This window comes from Perissodus microlepis, chromosome 16, assembly GCF_051167445.1.
Source record: "Perissodus microlepis isolate ML-2025 ecotype Zambia chromosome 16, ASM5116744v1, whole genome shotgun sequence".
NCBI classification, from domain to species: domain Eukaryota; kingdom Metazoa; phylum Chordata; class Actinopteri; order Cichliformes; family Cichlidae; genus Perissodus; species Perissodus microlepis.
Genome location: NC_140476.1, coordinates 2,941,682 through 2,954,277, shown reverse-complemented (window position 1 = coordinate 2,954,277; position 12,596 = coordinate 2,941,682). Strand labels below are relative to the sequence as shown.

General features: G+C 38.9%; 1 protein-coding gene across 1 annotated transcript in view; it reads right to left on the bottom strand.

The window, feature by feature from the left end:
* Positions 1 to 12,596, bottom strand: part of pth2ra (parathyroid hormone 2 receptor a) — a 74,207-nt gene that overhangs the window by 7,874 nt on the left and 53,737 nt on the right. Inside the window, exons 11-12 of the mRNA XM_084907852.1 lie at positions 6,990 to 7,128; positions 434 to 475 (exon numbers count right to left, since the gene is read on the bottom strand). Coding sequence (XP_084763978.1) covers positions 434 to 475; positions 6,990 to 7,128 — 181 coding nt within the window. The remainder of the gene's footprint in view (positions 1 to 433; positions 476 to 6,989; positions 7,129 to 12,596) is intronic.

The window sequence follows — 12,596 nt, the reverse complement described above, 5'->3', positions numbered from 1 at the left end:
CTTTGTAGGAGATATCAGCAGCTGCATCAGCGGGGCTGGAATTGTTTTCATGTTGTCAGTCTGTTTGCATGTCTCTGAGTCTGTCATCACGACAAAAAGTGATCCCAACACCAGCTGTGGGAGGAACTACCACAAAGGCAGCTTTGAGCACTTAGACAGGCGTACAAAAACCTGACACTCTGTGTGTGGACACAACAGTGTGTTGTGAAAGACGCAGACACACAACTCTGCAGCTGTGTTGTTGTGATCAAAATAAAAACTAACTTCAAGTCAGACCCATTAGTACTGAGTCCCCATGTAATTATACAATGACGTAGTAAAAACGGAGTATATCTGAAGCATCAACAACATGTTGACAGGGACAGCAGCCATGCTCTCTAGTTATACTGTCAAAGCTCTTCTATCAAGTGTGAATAAATCACTGCCTACTCACCTCTCCATTGCAGTAGCAATAGATAATTGACACAAAGAAGCCCTGAAAAGAAAAATTGAAATACAAGTTATGAACTGTTTCAGACATTTAGTGCGATCATCACATTCTATACCACTTTGATCTACATGCAATACAAAGAATGGCTATTAAGATGATAGTGATGCTGCAGGTAACCAGTTACTATCACTTCGCTTTAAATACATTTAAAAAATTAAAGTTTTCCACGTAATTTTGTTGGATACCTACAGTGTAAATTGTTTAATTTAATGAAATTGTCACGATAGTGGGTCTGTGACCCAGTGTTTTGCATGTTTTAGTTTTATTCTTTGATTATTGTTATTTTCTCAGTGTTTCCTGGTTTATTTTGAAAGAGTCTTGTGTGTCACTGTGTTTAGTTTGACTTCCCCTGTGACGTCATTATGTTAATTCTAGTCAGCTGTTTCCTCATGTGTTTCCACTTCCCCTGATCACCTCCTGTGTGTATTTAAGTCCTCCGTCTTCCGTTGTTCATTGTCAGGTTGTCTGTTTACCTTCTACGTCTCATCATAGTCGTTTCATTCTACAGTCTTGTCACAGCTTTCATAGTTTTTTAGTTTTTTCCAGTTCAGTTGTCGCTCCTACATGTTTACCAGCCTTAATAAAGGCTCGCTTTTGGTTTAAAAATGCAGCCCCTCGCTCCAGCGTCTGCTTTTGGGTGCATTAATAAAAGTCCCTGGCATACTCCGCCATGACAGGAATCTGGTCACATTAAATGTACTTGATTGGGATAGATCCAGTTTACACCAAGCACATTTTCCTCAACGATTAAACACTTGAATAAACAGACATTTGATTTTATATATTTCAGCTCAAAATTATGGCTTCAATTTTATTGAGGATGTCGAAGATTTATCTTATTGGAGTGTCTAATTAAAATAAAGAAAGTGTGTCTCTGGCTCCTTCTGTTCACTGAACCAGAAAGTTTTTAACACAGTTATGAATTATGAAGGTGTCTACAGACAATCTGTGTTTGCATGCTCATGTGTGTGTTTGTGTGCACGTTGCGATGCACAACTAGTGAGAGACATCTTGTTAGTAAATCTCTAAAAAGCCAAAACAAACCAAAGTTCTCTGGAGAGATTTTTAGTTTCTGATTTTACTAAACATTTCATCATGACAATAACTGAAGAAGAATATACTCTGCCAAGCTGTTGAAAAACAGAAACGTTAATAATGTACAGACACCAGCATCTCTAATTCTGATTTTGGCAGCTTGGATCTGTTCTATAAGAAAACCAGCAGCTCAGCATTGTTTCTGTCAGGTTGACAACGTCTCGCCTAAGAAATATTCCCTTGTGGCTCATACTGTAGCAAATCCTCTTAATATGAAAAATTACACATTTAATCTCTTTACACAATCATTGCCCCTGAAATCAGTATCCAAGGTTACCTATTTCACAGTCTTTGTTCATAAAAATGTTACCAAAGAGTAAAGAGATATATATTCTACAATGATGAGATTCAGGTCCTGCATTTCAAAAATAGTAGAGAAAATAATAACTTGATTTAAAAAAAAAAAAAAAAAAAAAAAAAGGATTCAGAGAATCAGAGACATTTATCCAATATCAAAGGAAGAAAGAAGCACGTACTTATAACAGAAGTGGAAATATTAAGCCAGAAAATAATATAGTGCAACTAATAGTGTTACTACACTGCACTGCAAGACCCTGACACAGCAATGAGTGAGAGCATCTGCTATTTCAGTGTAAAATCTGCTGTGCTGACATACAAATGTAGGAATAACTTGGAGGAATGGGAATAAAGTTTCCATAGGTGCCCAGTTTGAATCGACTGACTAGCTGAGGCTTGTGTAGTTTCCTCCCACACTCCAGAGACATGCATGTTAGGTTAATTGGTGATTGTAAATCAGGCTTAGGTGTGAATGGTCATCTGTCTGTCTGACAGACGGTCCATGATGTTCCCTATGACAGCCCAAACGGATGGATGGATGTTCATCTACTGTTTTTTTGGGGGTTTTTTTGCAGGTGTGTACTGCCCATAAGTTTTACATGTACTTAACATAATATTAAGGAAATGTGACGCTACAGGAGATCTGTTGATGTCGTCTCAAAATGAAACTGGGGGTAATATCGATAATATCAAGGAGAATGAGTGAAGATACGTGCCTGCAGGTGTGGTTGTAGGACGTTCTATCACGTAGTTTCATAAATGCTCTTCTACCAAAACCTTCCTGACAGACTGCATGGACTAAAGCAGCTCGCCACCTATGCAATGCACTGCTGCTCGGCCATAGAAGCCGATAGCATGAAGCTCCTGGTGGACAGTGTTTGTGCTAATGTTAATGCCAGAGAAGGTTTGGAACATTGATATTTGTAAGAGTTGTTGAAACAGTGAATGGACTGGTTCTTATATAGCGCTTTTCTACTCTCACTGAGCACCCAGTGCGTTATACAACTTGTGCATTCACCCAATCACACAAGCACTTTGTGTAAGGTTTTTTAGTGCTTCTATCTAATATTCACTCGCATTCGTGCTCCGATGGATGCATCGGAGCGTGGGGATAATAACGATATTTGGCATGCAGACTGGGATCAAACCACCAACTTTCCGGTGAGTAGGTGACCCACTCTACCACCTGAGCTACAGCCAGCAGCGGCATCCCATTACAGCACAGCTTCAATTCAATGAGCTCTTTAGAACAATGTTTGCAAAGGCAGACAGCATGGCTAGGTGCTTGACTTTATACACCTGTAGGAATGAGACTGAAAACACCTGAAATCAAAGATTAAGAGCTTTACTTGTAATTAAATATCTAAAAGCAGGTGGGGTGTCCTTGTTACCTTTCGTAAAGCCAGAAAGCTCAGCACTATCAGCAAACAGAGGTCATCATACTCTCCTTACTGTGGCTAACCATTTCCCAGGCCTTCTGATCCAGTGACACCTCACAAGGGCAATGGGTTAACTCCAAAAAATCCATTACACTTCAGGCCTTTATCACTACACTAATGTGCTTGAGTGCATCTTTGTAAATGCATTTTTTAAATTAATTGTCACTTGCAAAACCAATCATACCAAACCTGGAGTCTGAAGCACTCATCCATGCAAAAGAGAATTGGAGGAACTGAGGTGAGTAAGAGCCTGGCAGATAACTTCCGCCCCAGGGCCTCCCAGCAGGTTAATCTAGCCCTGTGGGTTGCTTAGCACCTGTCCAGACATCACTTCCATACAAATGATACTTAGCATCTGTCCTTACATCTGCATGTAGCTTAACTTTATTTTTTATCTAAGGGTTTACTTTTTTTAGAGTATTTACATGGATAAATGCAATAACAAGTAATGTTTTCGAGTGAATGTGTTTAATTTACACATTCAGAGCAATTTTTGTTTCCATGATAATATTGTGGCTTCAAATAAATGCGGTGGATGCTGAGGTGGATGGAGTGATGCAGCTGAGGGTTATTTGGCTCATTGGGGGGCAGTGCGTAATTTTTGTGCTCATTTTGGCAGAAAATTGTGTTTTTGTTGCATCTTTGGATCCCATCACAAATTCAAGCATGGTGTTTGTTTTTTTGGCTTCAGCTGGCATAGGTGCACACATCAGCCTAATTAAAAAAAGAAATTATTAAAATGTCTTGGTTATACTGGTTGGTTGAATATGGCCCCTTACTAGCATAATTTAAGGATGTAGCGGCACATTATCAAACATGGATCAGAGCTTTTGGGGTCCATTTATTAGTAAGGTAGAACAATGTTCCCACAGGCAGCTTTTGTGGATTTTGAAGCTGATACAATGTTCCACACGCTTCCTGTCTCTTTACCCTTTAAAACCTGCTCTACACACATATCTTTTATTCTGTAAATTAGAAATGCCGCATTGCGTTTGAATGACTCTGCCAACCACTAAAGTTGCAGTCAAATTCAATTTTAATCATGTCATCCTGGAGGCCAAGTCAAAGTTTGTGCCAAATGCTAAGAAATTCCCTGAAGGCATTCCTGAGATATTGTATCCACAAGCCTGGGATGGGCAAACAGACGACCTGAAAGCCTATTGCGTCTAATCGCAGCCACCGCCAGCCATGAAAAGGTTACGAAACTACAAAGTAAACAAAGTTAAAGAGTCATGCTTCCTGTTTGTGAAGCCTCTGTGCTCTGAAGTTACTGTCACAGTTTTGTGAACTTGATATATATTCCTATTTTTGAATAACGACTCTGAAACCACGATTGTTAAACTTACTCCTTGCACAGTCGCGTCTACCTAAGGTTGACACCTACCCTGACTATGCACCTTTAAAAGATATACAGAATTATTCATGAGTGTCTTCTGGGTTTATTTTTTTAATAAATATAAAGCAATGTGGTGTTACGTGAAGGAAAGTACTTATTATAGGAATGACAGTCTATTTTGTTCTGCTGGTAAATCAGAGTAACATTAAAGCTGACATTTACATCATCTATTTAGGTTTTTTGCTTACAAATTTATTTAATTTTCCCTTTCAAGTTGTGTAAAATGTTAATAAAAAACAAAATGATTTACATATCTTTAACCTCGATATTTAACTGTCAGTTTTTTTTAAACTACAGGGTCATTTTTAATCTGATGACAGCAACATTTCACATTAAGACGGCATCATGTTTACTCTGTCAGCTGTTATTTTCTTTCTTTATTTTTAAGCTGAGAACCCTGACAGTTAGATTACACAGGATTAATAATGCAATTTCCAAATAAATGCAAAAATCACGCAGTATGGAACAAATGTCAGATTAGTTTCACCTTTTTTTTTTACTAAAGTTATAAATGTCTTTTTTTTCCCCCCATTTTTAAGTTCTTGTTAATTGCACATTGTGTCTGCTATATAACTTCCTGTGACACTGCTCAGCAATCAGTGGCCTCAGAGAGAAGACCGAGCACCTTTACCACAAAGACCTTTTATTACACGACTTTCAGAAGTTCTCGAGTGTTGAATGTTCATCGTATTAAATGCTTGACTGGTTAATAAAAAACTTAAGTAAATGTGCCTGAAGGCTTAGGATTTATTCATTATTATTTTATTTATTTATTATGCTGAAGCATAACGTTTCAGCTGTTTCAAACAGTAGCTTACACATGTATGGCATAAACATTTTGGTAACATGTTCGCTGATTATTCATGCCAAGCTGAAAATAAACCGTTCATGTATGTTAGTTAATCTAGTTCACACCCAGTAAAGGGCTCGACCCCACTTACATATAATTATAACTGCTCATTTAAATTTAGGCAGCACTCAGAGTCATTATGAAGGCGCTTCACTGACAGTCACCCAGAGGCATTTAGAGAAGATAATTGTGGGCCATCCTGATCCATGACATGAAAAATGTAATAATTGAGCTGACTAGTTGACCTGTAAGTGATAAAATATCCACAACTCAGTCACTTTCAGAAAAATAACTGAAGGATGCAAGAATGCATCTAAAAGCTGCAGGACGGTAGCTCTCGAGGACTGGGATTGGGCACCCCTGATCTAGAAGATTCTCAGTAAGTTATTGTTACTCAGATTACATCCAAAACATGAACACAGCAGTTTGATTACACTTTATTTACACTACCAGAGGCAAATAAGATGAATTCCCTTTCGAATTTTCTTTGGGCGTGTCAGCAAGCTTAAAGAAATCTACTCTGTGTGTGTAACAGTGCTTATTTTTATTTGGCCGGAGAAAAATCTATAATGATCTGCTTTTAAATGCTACTGCAGTGCGACAGCTGTAATTAAAGGCTTTTCTAAATGCTAAATCTTTAGAGCCGCTGTGGCCGTACAACCCTCTTGATTCAGGGAGCACCGTAAAATCTCTACAATCCCTGTCACTCACATCGTTACTGCCGAGACACGTCTAACAGTACTGTAATTAAAAATGCAGGAGCACTGGTGATACTGTTAATTGATTGGTCTCTATGGATTTGTGGCAAGTCGTTTGAAATGTGTCAGTACCCAAGACACCTGCTGATTTGGCTTGGAAAGAGTGGAATCATTATTAAAAACTGCCAAACTGGATAAGCTCAAGAGTAAAGTCGCTTGCTTGATGCTTTCACTACTCGCTGTGCAATTGTGGTTTTACACGTGTTTATTTAGGCAGCAGATGGAACAGATGCCTGTGACCTTGGAATAGATATAAAGAGCTTGTGTGTACCAGTGTAAATAAACGATGTTCATTGTAGACCCCCTCTAGCTGTCGGCAACTGCACAGTTGTAAATAGTCTCTCATGAACTTGCCAAATAATGCTTGGACTGACCGGCTGAAAGTTTCCACAAACAAAAGAAAAGTGCAAAAATTAGGAAAACAAAATGTTTTTGTTTTTTAGTTAAAGTGGCCAAAATATTATGGAGCAGATCCAATGCTAAGCAAGTCCAAGCGGCCAGGAAAAATGCATTTGCTCTGTGCACCAAAATTGCATTCCCTTCATGGATCGCCAAAAGTCTGAGCAAAATGACCTGGTGCAGGTGTGTTTGCTGCTCGGTGCATTTTTCACAGGAAGAAGCGGATTTGAAGCGCTCATTACATGTTGTGTAACACAGAAAGTACCTGAAATGAGTTGAAAAACAGCTCACAGTACATTCGGATTTCCCAGCTTGGTCCCTGATATGTATGAGGCATCCCAACGAAGATGATGTAGTGGATGCCAAACACCAGCACGAGCACAAGAGTGGACTTTGCCAGTTTCCTGCAAGAACACACACAAGACAGAGGTTCTAGTTTTCATATCGAAGTGACTGAAAGCAGCCATCGTTACAGTGTACGGCTTAACTAGCTGCAAATTAGTTTGATGTTTGCCAGGTTAATACTTTCTCTGGATGCAGAATTGGCAGTGATTTTTTTTAATTGCCAAGCATCTATTCTTCACACAAGCTAAGCTAATTCTCCTGGCTCGAATACAAAAGTACAGGACAGGTTTTCAAACTTGTTGCTCGGGGAATGTTAATTAAGCAACTAGACTGCAGAACTAAAGTATACTTTTTCAGTTTATCATTTAGGCTCAGTCTTGGGAGAACGTGCATAATAAATGATTTTAAGCAAACTCTGGGTCTCTGTTTCCCAGAGCATATAACAGGCTTCAGTCTCCACTTCTGGCTTCAGTGAGAATCCCGTTAGTTACCGTTTGTCTAAATCAAAAAGTGACAGATGTTTGAATGCATCAGATAAAATTACTTCTGTTCTGTTGGGACCATTTCCTGGTGGGCATGTATTTGACCTGTTGTTTTTGAGCTCACTGACTAGAAATCAAACTAACAGCTTTATGAATGCTTTATAAAAGTGGGAAGTACCTCATAGTCTTAGCAATGTGAACAAATACACGTTCCAGTCACTGCAGACGGCTAACTGCAGTCCATCGTCAGCTCATCAACAACGGCACTGAAGGAAGTGTGCACAGTTTCACTCTCAAGCATTTAATAAAGTAAATGAACATTAAAACAAATACTGTGTTAAAGTTGACTTGTGCCAGCAAGCTGAAACACATGCACCAGAATACATGTGCACACACAAATGCAGTGCCAGTGCACACGCTCATTAAACTGTACAGACCTCCAAGGAATAAACTGCTCAGGGATCAGTTCCATGCTTTTAATTTATGAGACCATCTGAGTTGTTTTGGATTGTACTGCCTTTGGTCTGAAAAACACACTGAAATGTCTAAACTGCCTTTAAGCTCAGATGAGAACTTCATGTAATGACTCATCCTGGAAAGTGAGGAGCAAGTTTGCAGCCTATTAAATTTCTGTTGTCCCTTGTACACCCCCCCGGGGGGAAATGGGAACAACAACTCCAGCAAAAGATTGCTACAGTCTGCAACAGAGGAGCAGTTTGAACGTCACAGTAAATTAGATCATGCAATGAATTTAAAACTTTCTGACAAGATGCATAAAAGGCTGGAAACACAGGAGAAATCCTTGAGCTTTGAGGATTTCTCCTAATGTGCTGTAGTGTGTGGCTCATGCCAGGATCACAGTTATAACTTCGCTTTTCATCTGTGACAGAAATATTATGCAGTAGTCAAAGTTGTCACATGCACATCAATTTGAATTTCCTGTACGAAAAAACAACAACAAAACAAAAAACAGAAAAGCTAGCAAGCTAAGAGCAAGCTAACATCCCTGCAGAACTAAAGTGGCTGTTCCCATATTATCCTGTAATTAGTGAGATCTTTCTTTGCCCATATGCTAGATGTGGTTGACTCAGGGTTAAGAGGGGGAAGCACATGACTCCAAGAAACCAAATCTAACAGTTGAGAAACAGCCATACTGATACTGTACATGCTGAATATCTATACAGATTTATGCAAATGTGCCGTAAGTATGTGAATACCTGTTATAAGTTTAAAATATTTCAACTTTGGAGAGACATTCAGTTAACACTTCTTTCATAAACTCTTTCTTAACACCACCAAGGACATGCTTACGGTTTCCAATTGTGGGCAGGCAAAGCTTGTATGATTCAACTTTTCTTATACTGAGTGTCAGGGAGGAAAAAAAAAAGGAAAGGGCTTAGAGGTGGTTCTTAAAATATGTTCCTGTTACTTAATTCCAAGCATAAGGTTGTGTTTTCAGGATAACATTGGCTGTTAAAAGCCAGAGTACAAAAGCACTCCAACGACTGTTTTCACATGACTTACACAGTGAACGTTTGCTTTGCACTTCGTATGCATGCATCATAACAGCAGACAGTCGTTTCCTTTAATGTGACCAAAGAATAGAAATGGTTGGACCAAATGTAATTACTAAAGAGCTGAATGAATACTGATGCTCCGTCTCTGAAGAACATTTTACTGTGAATGTTTTAAAATTACCCTTTAAAAATCAACTTGTCAGTGGTTCTTAAATTTCCATTTTCGCTGCATAAATTGAAATCAAAACTTTAATTTGACTAAGGCACAAGGCTAAACATGTGTATGCATTTAAATCAAATGAAAAACAAATCTCATAATATTCTGCATGAAAACATCGATGTACCGGACGTGAAAACAAAGAATGAACCTTCATTCGTGGAGGTAAAAAGGCAGATTTGGCGTGATCAAAGACATAATCTGCAGCCAGTTTAATGTTTTTTTAGCAACAACTTTGTGACCTTAGAGAAAAAAAAATGAAACAGATTTGTTTTTCATGTTTCATCTCATTAGTCCACCCACAGCATTCACAGGAAGACACTGCGGGCTTTTGCTCAAAATTCATCAGCACATATTTGGCATGGTTTGTTCCAGTCAAACAAACTGATTAATTCCACGTGCAGCCTCATAGCCATCCTTTGAAGTTCTGCAATTATGGTCACTAAATGTATTTATTCAACCTTATGATCTACAGTTAGACTGCACTAACACAGATACAGACATGTTAATGTAACTGTTTCACTCGCCTTGTCAGTTCCTCAGATCTCATCTATATGAATAACTGAAGGGACTGTGCATTACCATGGGGGCACATACGACCCTGGCTGTGATATGTGATCACTGACTGATGTAAAGTGCCTTTCAGAGCCATCAGTTACATCAGAGTTGTACCAACCTACACAACTGATGATCAGATCATGTTTCTGGTCTGCTGAACCAGTCTTTAGTGATACTGCCACAGCAGAGTGTGGAAATAAAGAAAAAAAAACTTGATTTTCCACAGATTATGTTGCTGTGACGAGAGCGCTGAGCCTGAACGCAAAGGTGTTAATTTACTGGTCGATATAGACTCTGTTCCTGTTCTCAACTGCGGTCATGAGAATCACATCGCGGATACAAGCACTGGAAAAGGGCTTCCTCTGAAGGGTGCCTCGACTAAACTTTGGAGTGAGCGTTGCTGCTCCTCCACAATGAAATGAGCCATTTGAGGCGGTCTGGGCATCTGACTTGAATTCCTCCTGGACCCCTCCTACATGACGTGTTTCAGGCACTTTCTACTGAGAGGAGGCGTCGTGATGGATCCAGGATTATATCTCTCAGTTGGATAGGGAATACCTCGCTGTAATTAGTTATAATGTTACTGTTGATCTCAGTATATGAATCTCTCATCAGATCCCTTTTGCATTTCCATAACTGCTGGAACAGATGAGCAGAAAGATGACTAAGACAAAGTTTAATGGACGTGTTTGTGTCAAAATCTAAGAATCAAATCAATTTTTTACTCGACTCTTCGATTTTGGTCGTGTGGGTTCTCATCTCCTCTTTTTTTTGGAGCTGGAAAAATAAGGTGTAAACAATTTTTCCTTCTGAAAGATGAACTCCTTGTGGTCCATTAGCTTTTTTTATCTCAATGATTTTGTCTGAGTGTGTAAATGGTCTGATTCCGAGAAATAAGCTAATTGAAAGAAATCTACTAAAAGGATTAAAAAGGGAAAATTAATGGGCAAAAGGAAGAAACGGAGAAACTAAGAGAAAATAGCGAGAATGAAAAAAAGAAAGGTTAAGTGAGTAAAAAGGAAACAAAGAAAGAGGTGAGGAGGATGAGAGAAAATGGACACCGGAAGATGGAAGGTTAATTTGTTTGCTTTAGAGCACAGAAAGTAAGGAAAACATTTCTTCAGTTGAGAGTAATTTACTTTTTGATGAGTTTGTTTTTTGTCAAAAATCAAGAAGTGGTACATTTTAGTTTTTGTTTTGCTTGTGTTTTCTTTCACAACATCAGAAGTGATTTTAATTTTTTTATGCAGGTTTTTTTGTTTTGTTTTTTTACCTTTTTGGTGACTGGGATACAATGAGAAGTAAAACATAAAATACAAAAGGAAAACTACAAACATAAACTGACTGGAACCTAAAGTGGCAATAACACTGAGGCCGGAAAACACAGGAACTGAGAAACACGAAGGGAACTTCAATAACTTCAGGTTCCAACAAGGGACAAAGGGAGACTGAGACAATATGGGAAGGTGATTAGGACAAGTGGAGACAGCTGGAGACACAGCAGAGACAAATCAGGAGTAACGAGACAGGGGAAGCAAAACAAAATCAAAATAAACACTGAGACAAAGACACACAAACTTCACTAAGACGAAAGGTAAACAAACAGAGACATGGCTGACTTCACAAAAAGACAAAACCTGGGGAAGAGACAAAGGGAACAGGATAGGCAATAACTAAATGGAAAGATAACAAACAAACACATGAATAGACTAAAAACAAGGAACTGACAGAGGAGGAAGGAGACACGCAGAAAGTGCAGACTCAACACACAGAAACAACAACACAAAGACAAAACTGGGACGCTAAGAAGGACACACAGAGACAGAGTGGACATGAAAGGGAATCAAATTAAACAAAGAACTGAGAAATATTAATAAACTAGCAAACAGTGAAAATACTAAACTAGGAGACTAAACATTAAAAAGTAGAGTGTAACTATAATAATGACTCAGATCTGGATAAACTAGATAAACTCTGAATGGAGGAAAAACACTTGACCACAGGATGTGTAAGTGAGTTGTTTCAATGTCATATCTAATGTTTAATTTATTGATTTGTGTTCTCGTGTTTGTATTGTTCAGTTTAAAAGTTTTAAAAACTCAAAACAAACGTGTATGACGTGTATTCAGCTTCCAGTTTACTGGATCACTATCATCTTTTCTGACAAGTCATCTGTTCATCTACACAGAACGACCTCGCCAGCGGCATTCAGAGCTACGCTCCTGTCAGATAATACGCTGTAATTATGTTTTTATCTGACACACTGATGCCAGCACCAACAGGGGGAAAATGGTGATAATTGCAAATGTGGAAGTGTGTGTGTGTGTGTGGATACACTCCAGCTCTCACAACCCAAATCATTATATTCCAGTGTCACGTCTTTGCTAAAGGTTAAGGTGGGGGCTCGCGTTGGGCATATAGTGCTTATGTTAGTGTGTTTACTCATCTGCATGAACTCTATCTCACATTATGTCTGCCTGAGACAGGCCAATCCCTTTGTGGACACGGGGGCACCCCAACCCCATCTATAACAGCCCCTGGCCCCACATTAAGCACTATCGCCTTCTTTTCCATGAAGCTCAGCAGCCAAGGCAGTCCCCACGTTTTTATGGTTTCAGGATCAATTTTTATTGCACTGTAATTATATCTTCATTGCAAGAATAGTTTTTTCTGGTAAGCGGTTGCCGCGTTATTGCAGACTCACGCTTATCAAGCTAAGTGAGCTTGTGTTTGTTTAGCTGTTTGCTAGTGGT